The sequence below is a fragment of the Trematomus bernacchii genome, unplaced genomic scaffold (assembly GCF_902827165.1).
Source record: "Trematomus bernacchii unplaced genomic scaffold, fTreBer1.1, whole genome shotgun sequence".
Lineage (NCBI taxonomy): Eukaryota > Metazoa > Chordata > Actinopteri > Perciformes > Nototheniidae > Trematomus > Trematomus bernacchii.
The window spans coordinates 2100060-2120657 of NW_022987839.1; the positions used below are offsets into that span (position 1 = coordinate 2100060).

General features: G+C 39.0%; 1 protein-coding gene across 5 annotated transcripts in view; it reads left to right on the top strand.

Moving 5' to 3' along the window:
* LOC117500193 (protein 4.1-like) overlaps window positions 1-20598 on the top strand; it is a 58878-nt gene that overhangs the window by 15343 nt on the left and 22937 nt on the right. For all 5 annotated transcript variants that reach the window (XM_034152956.1, XM_034152957.1, XM_034152959.1 and 2 more), the window contains exons 2-8: window positions 3408-3574; window positions 9229-9372; window positions 16726-16830; window positions 17029-17071; window positions 17182-17257; window positions 17930-18148; window positions 19009-19096. In XM_034152956.1, the coding sequence (XP_034008847.1) occupies window positions 3419-3574; window positions 9229-9372; window positions 16726-16830; window positions 17029-17071; window positions 17182-17257; window positions 17930-18148; window positions 19009-19096 (831 nt within the window). In that variant the 5' untranslated portion in view covers window positions 3408-3418. The remainder of the gene's footprint in view (window positions 1-3407; window positions 3575-9228; window positions 9373-16725; window positions 16831-17028; window positions 17072-17181; window positions 17258-17929; window positions 18149-19008; window positions 19097-20598) is intronic.

Consider the following 20598-nt stretch of genomic DNA (forward strand, 5'->3'; position numbering starts at 1 on the left):
ACCCAGAATTTCTAATAAATAAGATGTTTTTTTTCTGTTTTCCTCATTATTTTTAATATCATAGTGAAATGGAAAACCTATATGTAGCAGCTTCTTATTTTTATACTGTAGTTAAAGCTAGTGAACATTATAGTGCTGCAAAAACTGCATTTGCGACTCCTCATCCAACAAAAGGTGATTAGACATCTGTCTGTGTGTTGTTGTTATCTTAGCCTGCAGTTACTTGTACTTGTAAGGGCTAGGAGGGATTTCAAGATTTGTTTTGGTGTCAATACTGGATTTAAATCCATCCCTACTTCTTATGTGTCTGAGGATTTTTGCTGCCCAAAACGTACCAAACACCAGCTGTTTCTGTCAGCAAAAGTCAAAGCTTTCATGACCTAGGAAAATGTATATCTGTTACCCAAGATTGTTCTGCAATAGAGCAGCAAAGCGGGTGTTTATTTATTCAAAAGTTCGAGAGATGTTAAGATATAAAATATTTTTCTCTAGCTGTTTCTTATTGTCAATATGATAAGGCGATATTGGTGCAATCATCCGCCGCTCCTGTATACTATCGGAACATTGTGAATACAGCTTTCTGAATGCATAATGTATGTGCCAGTCCATGGTGAGGGCCACACACAAGGCCACTGTGTGGGCTGTTGTGTGGCCCTGTGAAGAGTGCCTGTCACCAGTGACTGAACGTATTCTTCCTCCATTTCTATGGTGCTAAGATGTTCCTTTCCTCCTCTCCTACCATAGTTCCTGTTTCATATGGGGGTTTAAGAAAAGCAAAGGTTAGCTGTGTGCAGACATCATGTGTCAGCTGATTACTGAGCCGCTCCTCAACTCTGCCACACATGACACAACAAAGTAGCTGAGCGCTTTTGATAGAGGGCTCCTGTGAATTTGGCCGAGTGGTCTTTTACCGTTAGTTATCCACACTTGGAAAAACGTGGAGGGTTGGAATTTGGATCTTGTGACTTCATCGCTTCATTCACATTTCTGCTACTCGGTACTCTGATCTAGATTAGCTCATCTTTACAGCAGTTGTATCGCAAGTTCTTGAAGTTGAACATTAGAAAGAGTGTAATCGGCATGTTGCGTTCAGTGACCCCTTTACGTACATGACCTTTGAAAGAAAGTGCCGAAATGCATAAAGTCACGATTTACTGCTTTTATGAGTCAACATAATTTTGATCCATTTAATCATTCAAATCTTTCTCTTCTGAAGTTGTTTTTGTTACTTGGCAAAGCTTGATTTGGCTTTATGTTGTAAATCAATTTTAATTTATTCCATTGGAAATCAAACCAAGTTCTCATTAGCGCAGACGAATTACCATTTGGCGTTCAAACACAAAATTGCCTTCTTACATTTTGTATCATTCTGCATTTTATTAAGCTGTAAAACCTAATTATATTTAATCAAGATGTTATGTTTGTTTTATAAGCTCATAATCACAACTGTGGCGCTTTATCGGAGACTACTAAACCTTGATTTCTGTTCACATTGAAGTATTTTCTATCAATGCATATGTCACAGAGTGTTAGATTTAACATAACAACACGGATGCCTGATGAGAGCATGGACTCCAGCTGTGTATCCATCCAGTTATGTTCCTCTCTGTGGGGACACCTGGGGTCAGGCATGTGGGCCACATTTAGTGATCAAGCTTTCTGACTGAGACAGGTTTCTTATTACGTTTTACAAAATATCTCGACCCCCCCCCCCAAAAAGCAAATTCTTGCTTGATGCGTTTCAAAATGCGTGTTTTTTCTATGTATTATGCTTAATTTTTCAAGTTATCCATTGTCTCAAAAAGTTGTAGTTTTCAGTAAAGTCAACTTTATTTCTCTCTATGTATGTGGTACGAACAGGGGGACCGAAATGCCGTTTCTCACGGTCCCAAAGATTGAAATTATATAAATATACTGTATGTATATATATATATTCATACACAAAATAAAAAAGGCACAACAATTAATATATAAAAATAGCAGTCTTGCCACACACATTTGACTTGACACAATTGCTCTTGTTATTAATGAAACTGATCTATTAGTAACTACTGTCTATCGAATTGTAATGATTGTATGTATTACTTCATGAATTTTACTTAACAGACTGTACGTGGTTTGTCCTTGTTTGTCATGCTTTGCTTTCTGTTATTTTGTTCATGTATGTCTGTAAGACATTGCTTTTGTCGGGACCCCCTTGAAAACAAAATGGTGCATCTCAAGGGGTTTATCGGATAAACTTGATCCTAATAAATACATTTCTATAAGTCTAGTATGTTAGACTAAAACTGATGAATATATGAAAATTAATGAATATATGGCAACAGAACAAACCTATACTAATAAGTAGGGCAAATAACTTTGTTCAAATGTCTGAAGTTTTGGGAATCACCTCAGCCCACAGTTAGTGGATCCAGAGGCTGCTGTCCCCGGCTGGAAGTCAGCGATCCTTCCACCCCGGAGTAAACACGGCTCTATAAATAGAAGTCAGGCAGAAGCAGGCCAACAGCAGAATGACAGGCATCCATACTACTGACCACAGGCAGCAGGGGCCCAGTCACTGGTAGCCCCGCCCTGCTAACCCTGCATCCCAGAGTCTTAAGCCTGTGGGTTTAGCACAGGGGCCCCCAGTGAGATCCGTCCTATCCGTCATATTCGCTTGGCAAAACCAGCCGATACATGTTTCCCCTCATTACCTAGTTTCAGGCCCTTGGTATGGCATCTGAAGCTGGTATGCTGCTATTCCAAGAGGGAGAAGGTCATGCTATGAAAGGCATGTACACGAGCTGTTCAGATACTTTGGATGCTTGTTTGTAAATACTTTGCATAGAGACTGGAGGGGGCGATATAGAGGAGAATGCTATTCCTCATATTTTCAGGATTTTTTTAGCTGTTTAATTGATTTTTGATGTTCTGCAAGAGGCTTCTCTAATGATATCATTTGCTGATTTTCGATTATATTTACCATTATAAACCTATTATTCTTTTGTATTTTGGATCAAGCAAGACATAAGCATGGATTGGGGAAGATATTGACATTTTACAGAAGATTCATAGAGAAAATGATGATAATGATAGTTGCAGCCCCTGGTGTGAGCGTTTGGCGTCTCCAGTTTATGTGAAATGACACACAGTATATCGTGGATACTGTGGATGTCAGGGCATTAGCCATCTAGGCACTTTCCATTATCAGCTGCTGACACTCCTGAGATTATTGAGAACGGGACTTGAGTGCGCAAACGCCACTTACATTAATTTCATTTCTTACTCTGCTGTCAAACAATATCCTCATCTCTGCGTACGCATCAGAGAGGAGCTTCTCATTACACTGGGCTGCAAAGCGACAGTACATCAATTCATAATAAGTCAGCTGACTCATCCCTTTTTCCCTCTTTCCCCCACTCCAGCGTGATTAACCATGACAACTGAATCAGGCGCAGACTCGGAGGCCAAGCAGCCGCAGGAGAACAAGGAGAAGGGGAAAGCCAAAGGAGCCGCCGAACCTGTCGAGCCTGAGAACCAATCAGAGCTCCCCGCCGCCGCCGGACACAGCACCCCCGCCCGGAAAGAGCAGGTCAGCCTTTAAAATATCTGTGTGAGCTGAGCCTACAGAAGGAGGATAGTGCCAGACAGTGGTCTCTGACACTAGGGCTGCACATGTTTTCGTTATGTGGTGCAATATTCAAATCGCAGGAAGCACAATAATTGTTAAAGGCTGTATATGTGTTAAAATACCATTATTTATGAATGAATTGTATTCTACAGAATTATCCCGGCCTACATACCCTTTTTTTTTTAAAGAAATACAGTACCAGTCAAAAGTTTGGACACACCTTCTTACTCAATGTTTTTTGTTTGAAAGAACACATATGGAATTATTTAGTTAACAAAAAAGTGTTAAAAAATCCACGTGTTCTTTTATAGTTTTGATGTCTTCAGTATACAACAATGTAGAAACAATTCTAATAAATAAAAAACTTCGAATGAAAAGGTGTGTCCAAACCTTTGACTGGTAGTGTATATTAAAACATATTTGTTTGGCACGGATCCTCTTCAAAAATCAAACCATAATAATAATAATAATAATAATAGCTTGGATTTATATAGCGCCTTTCATGAGACCCAAGGTCGCTTAACCATGATCGTTTCAATTTATTTTTAATAATAATAATGCAAATTCCTCTATTATTGTGTGTCATACTGAATCACAATATCAGTAGAAATATCACAATTAGTTATTTTTTCTTTATCTTACAGTACTTATTGACAGATACAATCCAATGTAAATCCTTCACCTTTCAACACACATATCTTATCGTTCATTTCTTTCTTTTAAAGCACTTTTGTAATGTTACAGTAATTTGGTGTTCCTTCAGATTAGCTTGAATTAGAGAAAACATTCAGGCCATTCTTCCCGCTCCTGAATGAATTGTGTCTTTGTGTGAAAAATGGAAATGAACAAAATAAATATGGACGACATGACCTCAGTGTTCACAATGACGTTTACTCAGCAGATGCATCTGTTGTCGAGTGAACTTGTCTGTCTCTCAGTACTCCGTGCTTTTGTTCAGTTAATGGGTTGAAAAACACATTAAAAGATCCTGGACAAAGTGGGGAGGTTTTTGTTCTCAGTGTTACGTCAGCTGATTGAACAGATTCACTTTCATGCTGTGGGAGGAATGAGTAAACTACTGGAGTCACTGAAGAAAAACCTCAGGGCTTTTAGTGGTTCATGGTTTGAGATTTAGGGCTATGAAATGAGCATTTTGTTTTTTCTGAATGTTTTAGACCACTCATCATCATTGATTGTATATCTGCAAACCAAATGTCTGCAAAGCTTAATTGTTCTGGGAGAGCCTGGTATGGTTAACTGTTTTAAAATAGTTTGAGAGTCAAAATATAGTAATTACTCTTTTTGTTTTTAAAGCAATGCAGTTTTCCCAACACACACATTGCACACAAACAACTGAATTTTGTGATTATTTTAATTCTACTTAAAACATGATCCTCCTGCAGGCTGGTGGACTATAGTATATATTTTAATATTATGTTATAGATAAGTAAAAAAAAACTTTGAAATGCAAAGGTCTCTGTTACAAAGAGGTGTGTAGACTACAGCCTGTCCATGTTAACGTTGAGAAATCCCAAGCAGACACTGATGTAATCTGAACACAAAGTGCTTTGGCCGTACAACATTCAGGGCTCACTATCTAATCTCTCTGCAGATTTTTTTTTTTTTTTTATTTAACCTTTATTTAACCAGATAAAAACATTGAGATAAAATCTCATTTTCAATGCTGACCTGGCCAAGAAGGCAGCAACGTTACACATAACACATAACACAAACATATAAAATACAGAGAACATAACAAAGAAAACAAAAGACGAAAAAGCAGTCACTACATTGTGCACATTAGGACAATAAAAAGTACACTACTTGTTACTGCAAGAGCAGCTGGTGGTGAGGACTTCAGACAACTTCAATTTAAAACATGATATAGAGACAAGTGCCCTCAGTTTAAGGCTTGATTGAAGGTCATTCCAAGACCAAGGACCATAATAAGAAAGACTCCTTTTTCCAGCCTCAGTCCGCACAGTAGGTAACTGGAACCGTATCCAGGCACTGGATCTGAGGTTGTAAGAGTCGCAAACTGGGGCAAATCTGACACATATGTAGAGTGGAAGCTTACCTAAAATGGCTTTATACATTAATAAAAACCAGTGCTGCATCCTACGCATAGTAAGTGAGGACCATCCAGTTAGTCAGTGTGCAATGATGAGTCCTATAGGGTGCATTTGATATATAACGCAGTGCAGCATAGTAAAGTGGGTCAAGTTTGGCCAAAACAGTGGGACAGGCAAATCTATAAATGGTATCACCGTAGTCCAGCTGGGACAGGAATAAGCCAGAGACCAACCTTTTACGGGATGAAATTGAAAAACAACATTTAAGTCTGAAAAGGAAGCCAAGAGTGAATTTCAATTTCTTTGTTAAAACTTCAATATGGTGTTTAAAGTTCAGATTACTGTCCAACCAAAAGCCCAGATATTTGTAGGTATCAACAAACTCAACAGAAACGCCATCAAGGGTGTCAATGGAGAGGCAAGAGGAGGACGCTGACTTGGGAGCAAAAAGCATTGCTTTGGTTTTCTTACTGTTCAATAGCAGTTTTGGAATCAAGAAGTGCATGCTGCAGCGTGATAAAATCAGATTTTAAATTGGAAACGGCCATATCCAGAGAAGGAGCACATGAGTATACAATACTGTCATCAGCATACATATGATAGGTAGAAAATTGCATCTGATTACAAATATTGTTTACATATAATAAAAAGAGCAAGGGCCCCAAGATAGAGCCCTGTGGAACTCCCTTCTCCAAGGTGACAGGGTCAGAGACGGTACTACCCAACCTGACGCATTGAGTACGGTCGGTTAGATAACTCTGAAACCAGCAAATGGCATTGTGACTGAAACGAGACACCGACATAACATTAGACATAATGTGGTGATCTACAGTGTCAAATGCTTTGGCTAGGTCAATAAACAATGCAACACAAACTGATTTCTTATCCAAAGCAGCCTTAATATCGTCTAAGACGTTCAGACTGGCAGTCACAGTACTGTGCTTTGATCTGAATCCAGATTGCATAGGGTTAAGGATGTTGTGTGAATTTAAAAAAAGTTTTAGCTGAGTAGAAACAAGGGACTCAAGAATCTTTGATAACACAGAAAGATTTGAGATAGGACGATAGTTATTCAACTCCGTGGGATCACCAGCTTTCAAGAGGGGCGATACCAGAGCTTGCTTCCACACAGCTGGCAGTGTGTGAGTGGACAGGGAGAGATTAAAAATATCAGTTACTGGTTGTGCTATAATCTGAATGAATCTCCAGAGCTTCAAAACTGCATGGGGACTGTCTAAAACTTGAGGCAGAATCATGCTTTTTACATTATTTACTAGTGTTAAAAGCTGTGTGTGCAAACATTGGCCTGCAATTTTCTGGCAGTTACAAAAGTGGTACTGATTTAGTTCAAGGTGCAGTTTTATCCCAAACAAATCTCTTACATATTGAAGTTTGAATTACCTGCACTAGCTTGAAGCTTCTCAAACATTGTTCTGTCTGTGGCTATAACCCAGAGAGTACGAAATAACTTTAATTTCCATATGTTTGTAAGAAATGTGACCGTTCACTATATGAAGGTATTCAGACCGCATGGAGTAGGGATTAGCTCGGAGTTGTTCTATCTTATCATTTTTCAATGACGTGACATCTTAAGCATGTATAAACTAGATCAACATTGGATTCGATTCAAACTTGATTTCTTTCATTTACAAGCAGCCCAATATCAGGTATCAAAAGGTCAAAAGTCACGACAGCCAGATGTGGAAACAAGTTTTAAGACATGTTGCCTTATGATCTTTCACGTGTTTGAGCAGACCGAGGCTTATAACCCCTCAGACCCAGCAGTGTGGCTCTCATCACGAGGTGGAAAAAACGATGGAATTGTTTAATGAAGAGGAGAAATAGAGCATGAGTTACTCGTGAATCATGATGGGCTGTAATGAGAGAGCATCAGACGCAGGGCGAGGTGATGGATAGATTCATTATCACTTATGCTGAGTAATGCAACACAAACATACATATATTAAAATGCTGGTAGTTATTAAAGCTTCACATGACTTGGGCTGTCTGATAAAGAAGATATATTACCTTGAGATTATAGAAATGTGTGCTATACTGGAGTAACTTACTTATTAATGGTCCTGGTTGTATCGGGTCACAACTGCCTTAGGACTTTATTAGATTCACAGGATGTTTTTGCAGGACTGTGATTAAGTATAGGATTTTTCATTTTCATTGGATAAGGCCAAAAACAGACATTCCTGTCTAGTTGTTTTATTTACAAATATACTGTTCGATTTAGTTTTATGAAAATGTATTTTATCAAGCTATAAGTTGATGTTGTTATATGAAGTAACGCTGGCTTTTATCAATATTACCCACTATGATGCATGACTATAGAATGGTATCTTAAGGGGGTCACATTTCCCATTGATTTACATTTGTTATGTAGTGTTCCCCAAAGTCATGACACCAGCATGGCACACAAGAAAGCACTGTTGCTTTTATTTGAAAGACAGATAAAGGAAAGAAGGGGGGACATTTCTTCTTTATTTCGAACATAAGAGAGTCGGGAAATAAAGCAATAACTCGGTCTCAATGCTACACCTTCTACCTGCTGAGCTGCCAGGGCCCTCGGGTGTTTTCATTATCTGCATCTATACTTTTTACTTTTCACATGTATCCACATTAAACACCCTCACAGCGTCACACTGAGGATGACGGATGATGCTTGGCATTGTCCGAGATGTGTGAACAAGACTGAGAGAAATCACAGCAAGCGGACACAACACTGTCTGTGTTTCCTGTGAGACACTAGCTCTAACTGAGAGATTTCTCTAGTCCAACAGGGTGCACACATACAAAAGTAGTAAAACTGTCAACTAAGGCGAATTTCTTATTAGTCACAAAACATCTGCACATTTTTGAATACATCCTTTGGTATTTAATGCAAATTCTAGCTAAATGAAATCTAAAATGATACTGTCACTTTAGTTCTCAGTTTCTAAGGTCCTGTAATTTTTTCTGAACGGATCAAGAGGGAGAGTTGGTCTGCATGAGCTACTTCAGATTAGGTACAATGTGATAGATATAGCCTGGAAACAAGATAAGAAATGTTCAATTTACAAATGAAAATGCCAGGGGATTGAATCCTCTTTGTGTAGGAGGAAGAATGAAAAATGTCTTGAAGCTGAAGGTCTCTTTTCTTGCATGAAGTCTGTCGGGAAGGGCTTTGTTTTTCAGCCAAGTGGAAAATTGGATTTTCTCAGTTTAAGACAAAATGGCTGCACACCTCTAGCTCCTCTCAGTGGGACCTGATTAAATTCACTCCCAGTCTCTATATTTAGGGTCTGGACATGTGACTGAACTGCTGGTTTTGTCACAGACAACTACACTAAGTAGTCAGAGGCAGTTGGATAAAAAAAAGTTGAACAGGAGGTATTTATAATTTCCGCTCTGTGAACACTTTCAACCTAAAAGCATAATATTTTCAATCATGCAACAAAAATACATGCAGAGAAAATGTCCAGTGCAAGAATCATGTGGAAAAGTGTAATAATAACAAGCATCACTTGACTAATAGCTGTTAATTGTTCCTCTCAGGAGACGCAGGAGGACGACCAGGTGTCCCATCAGTCGTCCACCAGCCGTCTGTCCAGGTCTCCTCTGAAAGGGGTGAAGAAGGTGAAGATCATGCAGTGCAAAGTCACCATGCTGGACGGCTCCGACTTCTCAGTCAACGTGGAGGTGAGAGGAAGCATAAAACATATTTGTTTTATTGAATGATATGTAGTACAAACCGTGTCTTCATGCGCATACATTGATTCATTTAGGTTTACACACATTTTAACAAACATCAAACACACTTTTATTTAAATACATAAGCTAAAGACTCCATACCTGCTGGGAAACTTACTTGATATGTACTTTGTTTATATTTTGGATTTATTCATTTATTTGGGTTATTTATTTAAGATTTAAGATTAATATTTTGCAAGACGGTCGTAAATGCTTAAAGGGAAATATGGCAATAGTACATCTGTGTAAACTGATATACAAACGCATTTAATTTGAGATTAAATCTGCAAATGTTCTTTATCGCCAACTACTTGGATAACCCATGAATCAGTTTGAGTATTTTTAAGAATAAAAGGTTACATCTTATTAAATGTTTCTTTAGTCCTACGTGACATTAAACTGAATATCTTAGATTTATGCACAAAAACGACCATTGAAGAGTTCATTTTGGGCTTTGGGAAACACTAATTGACATTTTTTCATAATTTTAGAAAATGTTATACACCAAACAACACTTTTTTTAATCGAGACAGTACTTGACAGGTGAATCGACAGTTAAATGAATCATTTGTTGCAGCGATACTTGTGAGAAATTAAATGTTATGCAGCATACTTGGCTTTTCCAATTGCAGCAGCACAGCATCAGTTTGTAAATTAGACTTTGAATGAAATGTTAATGATTGTTTCATCAATTTTAATTTAAAAGACATTGTTCTTTCATTACCTGGAATGTTGGTAGTTCGATCCAGTCCATTTAACCGCGACCATTAAGGTGAGCTTTGTGTAATGGGTTAGAAGAATGCTGCAGATATAATGTGCAAAGGGCAAATTCACCTTTTTTTTCAGGAAGAAACTAATTTAAATTGGCCTCTTTATTCACTTTTCTAATTTCAGTGGCAGTTTGGCTTGTTTATTCAGAAGTCTGAAGGCATACTTATTTACTTATTATGCTCCGTGACCACAAAGTTCAAACATAAGCACCTTTCTTTGCAAAAAGGCTGAAGGAGTCCATGGGAAAGTACATTTTCGATAAACACTAAAAAACATTAAAATTATGTTTGACAGATAACCAGAACTTTTGATTTCAGCATTAAATATGAATGTGTCCCACAAAGACCCTGCCATAAGGAGCTAAACAGCCAACACCGTCTCCTTCTGCTGCTCGCATTACTCCTGTGTGTATCAGTCTTATGATACCAGGCCTGTTGAATTAAAATAGAATACAAATCTGCTATTTTGACCGCCCTTCTTAGAAGTAGGGATTTAATGGATTTCAATGCAAATGTGCTTTGTGCCAAATTGCTTTGTGGGATTTGTTTTTCCTCCAAAGCTTCTCTGTGTAGTCTTGAGAGAAAAAAATAATTCCTATGACGGTTCTTGAATGTTTAGTTCTTACTTCAAAGCTCATCCGCAATCCAGAAATAAACCCAATGAGGAAAAGGAATAATCAGTGGAAAAACATGTGTCTTTGTGTTGTAAATGTGTAGCGCCCGACACCGCCACCCCAGCTGTGTGGCTTTTATCCTAAAGTGGTAAAAATTAAATATGGAAATGGGCTGAGTTGCAGAAAGAAGAATTGGAGCATGTTAATCATAATGTGTTCAAATGAGAGAGGAGGGTCAAGTGTTTGATGGATTTGTTATTTTCTGGCCAATGTAACAAAAGACCAAGATAGGTACGAATGTCACTAGAGAGTGGCAGCCAGTGTGCTATTTTAAAGGGTTCTTATTATTCTTTTTGGGGTGTTTATAGGTTTCTGTGCATGTAAATGGTCTGGAAGGCTGAAATCACAGAGTTTCTTTACTCCCCCCCCCCTTTGCCTGGAATGCCTCCTTTGGACACATCACTATGTAACACTCACACCTCTGTTGGCTAGCGCTCTAACGAATTGTACATCATAGCCATATGCGGTTGACCAATCACAACAGAGCCGACCAGCTAACCAATCAGAGCAGACTGGGCTCTGGTTTCAGACAGACAGTGAAAAGAGGTGCTGCAGCACAGACAGTATGAGAAAAATAAAGAGCTTTTTGAACATTAAAGCATGTAATCATTCCACAGTAGAGGCACAGATATAACAAATATGAACCTGAAAATTAGCATAATAGGGCCCCTTTAATAATCCATCTCATAAGGATTTGGTGGTTTTTTTCGCCGCACATTTGCGTTTATTTTATGTTAAGTAGCTTAATAAGGATAGTTTTTCCCCCAAAAAACTGCACTGTGAGCCTTGAGTGGAACAAACACTCTGATTATCTATAGTTTTTACCGTCGAGGATTCTGAAATATCCCCGCGCATGCACGTCAAGGAAAATGTATTTTTGTTGTAAATGAGTGCCACAGCTCCCCAACATAAAAGCTTCTTTCTGCCTTCAAACAGTCATTCTTTCTCTAAGAACATTATGAATTCAGGAATAAATCTGAATAGTGACCTTATTTGACATTTCACTTTGGCATATTTCCCTCGTTTGCAATAGAAAGTTGAGACATTTCTCAAAGTATTAGAGTTTCAACTTGTATGCACACAGAAAGCAAGGAGTACCAGACCCTCCTCCTGAAATCTCTTCGGAGCAGATTCCTCCCCACCAGGGGTTTGGACGGGGGGGGATTAGTCCCAGACAGTTCAGACTGTGAAATGGGAGCATTTGTTGGAGGGAATCAGTGTCATTGACTCTGTGTGTTGGCATGACTGTTGGTGTCCCGCTGTGGCAGAGGAAGACTTCCTAAGGACAGGGTCTGGTACTAGGGGTCACTTTGGACTTATTGCCCTTCAAATGGCCAAAAGGTGGAGAACTCGTGAATCTAAAAGATGTGAAATAACTACACATAAAGATTCAAGCAATAGGCATTTACAACAGCAATAATAATTGTTGTGTATACGTTTATAACTCATTATTTGGTGTCACAAATAATTTTATATTATAGTTTGCACAGTCATTTTCAATTTGATCTATACATTGATCCATCTTTTTGATTTTTTTCAGTTTGATTTTACACAACTAAAGTACAAAAAACCAACGAGACAATGTGTGTTTTCTGAGTTTGAGAGGAAGAAAATATAGCAGGAAGTGTAGAAAAGCATATTTAGGCTAAGCTGGGAAAGACTTTGCTTGGCTTTTTTTATTTTGAAGCCTCATGCAGAAAGTGATTTTTTTTCATTACCAATATTTCATTTATTTACTTACAATATGTGTGTTTATCTGAATGTAAAATAGAAGATCAACTATTCAAATCACTCGCTTAAAACCTGCTTTCACTTTAAAATGCACGTTATATATTAATATATTTTTTATTTATTACGTTTTAAGAGATTGACTTGTACAAATAAATAGAAAGATGAATGCAGCAAAAGCTTTTAGTCCCCGTCAAGCTCCAAAAACTCTTCATCTGCAATTGAGCAAATGAAATGCCATTTATTGATTGTGGCTTTTTTGTTATGGGATAACAGCAGAAAGCAACTTAATCTGGTTAGTAAAAAGTATTTTTTATTAAATGACGTTATTAAATATAATTAAACAAACAACTTTTTCATTTATTTTTCATTTGAAAGTGAGATTCCTGAATTATCTAAATAAATAGTTTCAATTATTCTGTACAGAAAATCTACAATCTGCCTTTTTGAACACAACAACCTTCTTAATTATCATTGAATCTATTAGGGGCCCCTTTTCAAATCCACATCACACACCCCAAGGGGTTTATCCTTATAATAACTTTAACTAAAGTGACTAATCTCTGGTAATGTGACCCTCTCTTACAAATCACACTGAAGACATCCAAATATCGGCTTTACACTAAATAAGTGTGTCTAATAGCAATTGAGTGAGACAATTGAATCCACGTCCCATCTGTTTGTCCTGTAATCTCCTCTGGCACAGATCTCACCCTCACACTGACACCATGACATGAGGAATACTGAGCGCGGATTACAGCGCTTTTAGAGGAGATGAGAGCATGAGGAAGGAGCAGAGAAACATATACATATGTATTTTAAGTCTTTTAAAAGTATGTGTTTTTTTTATAAATGTTTACATGGACTGCCCCCCCTCCCTCCCTTAGGGGAATTCATCCACAAAAAACACACTGGACGCTGCACTAGGTCAGAAACCAGAGGAGACTGTGAAGTCCACCGCAGACGGACCACTTTTGGACAAAATGTACTTAATATCTTTTAATTGTATTTGTATTTAATTTAATTGTAGTCATAACATCATAATTGTACATTTTAATAATAATACATTACATTTAAGTCACTTTATGAAACATGCCACACACAAACTGATATGCAATGAGGTTAATTATAAAAAATGAATTGGCAGTGGGAAATTGTTCTTCTCTTTTATTACCATTTCTTTATATTTTATAGATAAAACGTTTAATTGAACTATATTTAGTAAGACTAGTTGTGTGCACAATCCAAAATACGTAGTGGGATAGGTGCTGAATTAAAATAAATATATACAGTGTTAATCTAAAGAGGACCTCAATTCCTTTGTGTGGGAAGATACATAACTATTAAAATTAAGGAGAACTGAGAGTCCAGTGTGCAGACCCTCCCTCAGGATTGCAGTGTAATAGAGAAGCAATCCCAGGATAGAAGAAGTGAGTAAATGCAGTCCTGCAGAGGGAACATTAAGAAAGACTTTCATGCGAGTCACACCGCACTGTCTGAAAAGCAATTTCTTCAGATTTGTTCACACGGCCGCGACCCGTGACAGAATCAGGAACATTTTTTATAAAGAGTGATAATAGGAAATCAAGCTGTGCCGGTGATGCAGAGAGCACGAGTCACACCTGGATGATGCTGGTCCTGGAACAATACTCGCAATCACAGAAACCACGTCTTCACTGATGAAGGAACAATGAAAAAGGAAGCAAAATAATTAGTTGATTGCGTACCAGAGACGTTGCCATAGCTTCTTATAAGGCAATGCAACAAAAACATTTGACATTAAAATATCCTAACAGCTGAGAGAGCAGCTTACAGTGTTTGACACAGCGATACAATTGAGGTCAGAAGATCCTCGGGATGATTGCCAGAGAGTTCTTCTCCTCCCAATCCCATTTAAAACCGCTCCATAGTGTCAAGATTTGACATTTTTATCCACCCGACCTTGTATTTCCAGCTCAGCTCAATTTCCTGTGGGAAAAATGTCTGCAGTAATCTTTTCCTACTCTTCCTACAGCTGAACCTCCTCCACTTCAGAGGTTGTTCTGCCTCAGTGGAGGGAGACAGAACATCCCACAGTGTTGTTGTTGTTGTTGTTGTTATAAGTCCTTACATCTCGAGTACATGACAATGCATGCTACATGTTGTCTTCTAATTAGATTTGCAACAATTAGTCATGTAATCAATTACTTCAGTGAAAGTAGAATAAGATTTGGCCTTTTCTTCAGATGCTGTGAAAATATGAAGTGCATTTCTTTCAATATTGTCTTTAAAATTGGTCTTACATTTTATCATAATAAAAATGCCCGTCTGTTGGACAACTATGTGACCAAATCTAAACAAGTGTGTGTGTGTGTGTGTGTGTGTGTGTGTGTGTGTGTGTGTGTGTGTGTGTGTGTGTGTGTGTGTGTGTGTGTGTGTGTGTGTGTGTGTGTGTGTGTGTGTGTGTGGTGTGTGTGTGTGTGTGTGGTGTGTGTGTGTGTGTGTGTGTGTGTGTGTGTGTGTGTGTGTGTGTGTGTGTGTGTGTGTGTGTGTGTGTGTGTGTGTGTGTGTGTGTGTGTGTGTGTGTGTGTGTGTGTGTGTGTGTGTGTGTGTGTGTGTGTGTGTGTGTGTGTGTGTGTGTGTGTGTGTGTGTGTGTGTGTGTGTGTGTGTGTGTGTGTGTGTGTGTGTGTGTGTGTGTGTGTGTGTGTGTGTGTGTGTCACAGTGTAGACAGCAGGAGTCTGACACGATTCTGCTAATTCCCTCAGAAATGTTAGGCAGGATTAACTCCTGCCACCAGCAGCTTTGTGGCTCTGTTCAAAATCCCACACAGTCCAGAGTTTCTCATCAAAAACAGGAAAGGTTATGCTTCGAGTGATGGAAGTGTGTTAGTGGATGGCGGGGTACATTTATTATTTACTGTATGTGTCAAAAAATACATCCATTACATACATGGCAGGCAGGTTTGTGTTTTTATATACAGTGGTGGAAGCACATTTACTTAAAGGTCCCCTATTGTACTGTTTGACATCAATATATTACAGGTCTCAGATATATACAAAACATGTCTCTGAAGTATTTGGCTCCAAACAGATCATTATTGCATCCCATAATCCCCTCTGTTTCAGCCCTGTTTAAAAAGTGCTGATTCTCTGTCTGTTACTTTGTGTCTGGGGGACACATGTTTATGTATAAAATACATAAAAAAAAGTGGATTTTGCACAATAGGTGACCTTTAAGAAACATACTTGACCAACATGTTTGAGGAAAATAAAATGTACATCTTCTAAAATATTATATAAGACTGTCACAGACTACATATGAATCTGACAGATGCTCAGGTGTGTTTTTGCTCCTGCTGCTAGAATAATCTGTGGCAGAGGTTTTCAATGAATCCAGATGTAAGGAGCTTTGTATCCCCCCCCCCCCCCCCCCCCCCCCCCCCCCCCCCCCCCTATCCTTAAAATATCTCCTGAGAGCCGGACTGCCTCCAGTGGAGCAGACGGCAGAGCTGCAGCTGAGGACATCCGGCACTCAGCTATCGATCGGTTTTAAGCATTCACATTGCTAATTGTTCACCTTGAGCTCAGGGAATTTGAGTGTGTATTTATACTACCGTGCTTTTTATAGAATGAATGGTTTCAGAGTGGCCCAGTTTGTCAAAAGAAGCTGCAATGCCTCTGAGGTTCAGCTATCGAAGGAGAGGCTCTGTGATACTGCTGCATCATGACGCTGTTTTTATACAGGCTATTTCATGTGGCTGTTTGGCAGAAGCTGGTTTTGAGTTATTGATTGTGCTATTTTTTGATGCCATTGGATTCAACATCATGACACAATACAACAGATTGTGTCATTTTACTCAGTTATATTTTCTTGCTTTTTTATTTTAGTTTTATCAATATTTCCACCCATATTTTTCATTTTTCTGATCTCAGATAATCTAGTTATAAGTTGTTAAAATTCAAAAGTCCTTAATGTTGACATGAAATCATCATAAACCAAAAGAAAGTTCTGGAAAATACTCTTTTTGCAAACAACATTGTGATTACATTTTGCCTCACCCTTTAAAATGATGCTCTTTGAATGTCTAATTATTCAAAATACTTCCAAGCGTTCCCTGTTTTAAATATGTTTCTTATGTCTTTCTCACAGAAACGAGCCAAGGGTCACGTGCTCTTTGATAAAGTATGCGACCACCTCAATCTGATGGAGAGGGACTACTTCGGCGTCACATACAGAGATGTAGAGAATCAGAAGGTAAAAGAAAAGTAAAAAAAGCTAAGAATCCGTTTTGTAAGAAGGATAATAAAAGCAGAATTACGGGAGAGGCAATTATGCTGTAAAGTCTGTCTATAAAATCTAATTTAGCAAGTAATTTAAAGGAAACGGAAAATGGTTATTAGTCATTTGCTTTCAATTTTGTGATGATTCACAATCTGTGCTTGTGTGTTGCAGAACTGGATAGACCCTAACAAGGAGCTGAAGAAGCAGATCAGGAGTGAGTAATCTAATAAAGCCACTCAAGTATTTTGTCCTGAATGGCTAAATGAGGAGTATGCAATTTATAAAATGCTGCTTTGATAATTTAATGTTCTCTCTGCCTCTCAGCCGGTCCCTGGAACTTTGCTTTCAACGTCAAGTTTTACCCTCCAGACCCCGCGCAGCTCACTGAGGACATCACAAGGTCAGTGAGCGACTCATTTAGGAGAATATGTGATGGCTGCTGGGCATTTGCTTCCTAATGGTGGTTTTTGGGCCTTTCCTGTGGTGTATTATTTAGGTTTGTGTGCATGTAAATTGTCTTCAGAGGCTAAAATCCCACTGTTCCCTCCAGGGGGAGTTTCTTTCCCACACACTTCCCCCCTGACTGAAATACCTCCATTGGACTGCTTTGTTTACTTCTGTAACAAAGTGTCGTCACTATGTTAAACTCACGCTTCTATTGGCTAGCTCTCCAACACATTGTACGTGATAGGTTAAGGGGCGGGACATCTCTAAGTGGTTGACCAATCACAACAGAGCCGTCCAGCTAACCAATCAGAGCAGACTGGGCTCTGGTTTCAGACAGAGGGTGAAAAGAGGTGCTGCGACAGGCAGTATGAGAGAAATAAAGAGCTTTTTGAACACTAAAGGATGGAAGCATCTCACAAAATGCAAATATAAACCTGAAAGAGAGCATAATAGTTCCACTTTAAATACTTTCCCTGGTTAAAAATTCTTCTTATTAGTGCACTTTGAATCTAATGATTAGAGTCAAAGTGATGGCTCAGTATTTACACCACAGATTATGCCAGCAAGTAGTATTAACAAGGCTCAACAATAACCATTTAGTTTTCTGCCTTGCTTCCTCTCTCAGGTACTACCTGTGTCTGCAGCTGAGGGATGATGTGGTGTCGGGCCGGCTGCCCTGCTCCTTCGCCACCCACACGGTGCTCGGGTCCTACACAGTGCAGTCTGAGCTGGGAGACTACGACCCCGAGGAGTTAGGCAGCGACTACATCAGTGAACTGCGCTTCGCACCAAACCAAACCAAAGAGCTGGAGGAGAAGGTCATGGAGCTCCACAAGACCTACAAGTGAGTCTTGGCCTTTTACTAAAATGTTGTTGTGTTGATTTCTAACATGTTTTGATGTAGGGATGGATCAATGTGTAAATCAATGAAATAATCTTGACTAAATCATCACATTTTAAAACTCTAAAAGTGGAGGTTTTCTGCTTCATCTGAGCTATGCTGGTTTGGTTTGATGAAGTTGGTAGTGGCATGATAACTGCACGTAGGCAAACAAACCCGAAACATTGTAGTATTTAGATTTGAATGATAATCCTACATCTCTTTTTAAAGATTTGTACACCATTCAACCTTTAATAACAATGATTGAACAATTTTAGAACAAATAAGCCATTGTTGCACATGTGTGAACCTTTTTCATACGTAAAATATTATTATTTTTAGCCATTTTCAGCCCGATTCTCCCAGTCTACCTGTGGGAATGTTTACAGCCTGGAATAATAATCTGTCCTGAAAGACTGCGTGTCTCCAGACGTTGGATTTGTGTTTTCCTTTTGATGTTTATAGCTGGCTGTATTTTGTCTGAGCCCTTCATTGTCCCTGTATTACAATGATTTGTGGGTAATTTGATGCAGTCCTGTGTAGCCCACTGGATAGAGGAAGGCAATGACAGTGCAAAGATGAATGTCTCTCCAAAGACTCCTCTATGCTAAAACAGATGTACTCAAAGTACTTTTGCTTTGGTTAAAAGCATCCATAAAAAAACAACCATTTTCCAAAAGCTTTTATACAATTATACTCTGATTTATCCCCGTTTTTATATCTTATCGGACTCTACCTCTTAAGAGTTGCATATTCACATTTGTCAGAAAGCTTTTTATTTGCTATAACTAATCTTATTTACCCTGATCTGTTTACTCTATCAGGGCGATGACACCTGCCGAAGCTGAGATACACTTCCTGGAAAATGCCAAGAAGCTGTCCATGTACGGCGTGGATCTTCACCACGCTAAGGTAACGAGTCACTACAAGCTTATAACTCCTCATATAGAAATAATCTACCCCTAAATGTATTGTCTTTCACTTAAAAACAAAATATCTAGTGATAGGAAATAAGGTTTATAGACGGCTGATCACACTTGTTGAAAAATAATAGTGTGTTGAATTCAAACAAATACAAATTTCAGAATTCTGACTTTTCTCACTATTGTGACTTTTCACAGAACTAAAAAATAAAAGTCACTTTTGGTCAGATCTCAAGAAATGTTCACATGTGGCCCTTATCCTCCTCCGTATGTGATGGTTTGTGTTCCAAAGATTCATTTCAAAAGTGTGCAATTGATTTGATAAACTTAAATGTTTGTAGTTTTTTTTAACACAAAATGAAACTAATGCATTCCACTCACGCAGTAAACCGTGACGCTTGCCTCCACAACACCGCTGCTTCACAAACATGCCGGCTGCCACAGTAATGCCTCAGTTTAACATGCCACTGCTGTGTGTCGCTGATTGACTGACATTATGTCACTGCTGCCTCTGTGGATTCAGGGGGTAAAGAGGGGAGGGGGGGGGGGGGGGGAGCCCAGCTCGACTTGAATGATTTTCCGTCTGGCCGTTTGTAATCTGCCGGCCAGATGGGATCAAACGAGTCGGAACACGGGCAATCAAAAGAGAGAGCTGGATTACAACTGCAGGACCGCCATCATCATAAAAGAAAATTACAGTCATCAGTCTAGATATGATTTGGTTATCAAAAGCGCTTTGAAAGTCAAAATGGGGGTAGATGTGAGCGATGGAGGGGATATTGCTTCCACAGATCAGAAAAATGGAGATGACAGAGATGAGGAGGCGCCCTCGATCAAACTGAGTAGACATCAATGCTCGGTGTTTGATGTGTGAGTCAGTTTTGATACACAAGACAAATATGTACATGTCAGACCAGCATCCCTCTTTGTCTTCTCTCCTCTCTCATTAAATGCAAAGTTGGTAGGGAGTCTCAATGAGAGCTTGGCTCCAGCTGAGGGAGAGGTAAGAGGCTGCATCTCATGTGCTTACCTGCGTGTGTGTGTGTGTGTGTGTGTGTGTGTGTGGTTTCTACTCGTGCATGGTTACATACCAAGATGTTATTTAAACATCCCATTAAGACTGATTGTTCCTGCTTTGGACTTCCCTTTGGAAGCGTCATCATTGGTTTCACCTGCTCATCTCATGCTTTGCGCAGTGAAGAGCATCGTTTTGTGCTTCCTCCACCATTTCATAAGTCTGCACTGTTGCTTTCAGCCACACAGTGCGTCACCACAGCCTGCATAGAGAAGATTAGAGTACCATGTGCCTGATTCCACTCGCCACCTGCCTGCTTTACCCTGTTATTATCACAAACTTGGCTCTGTTAAATTCGACTTTACCCTGCTGTGCACTGGCGCCTGGATCTCCTGTATTTCCTGTAGAGTTTAGTCAAGTTTACGTTGCGCTGAACACAAAAAGCAAAAGTTATATTTTGGACAGTGGCTTCTTCA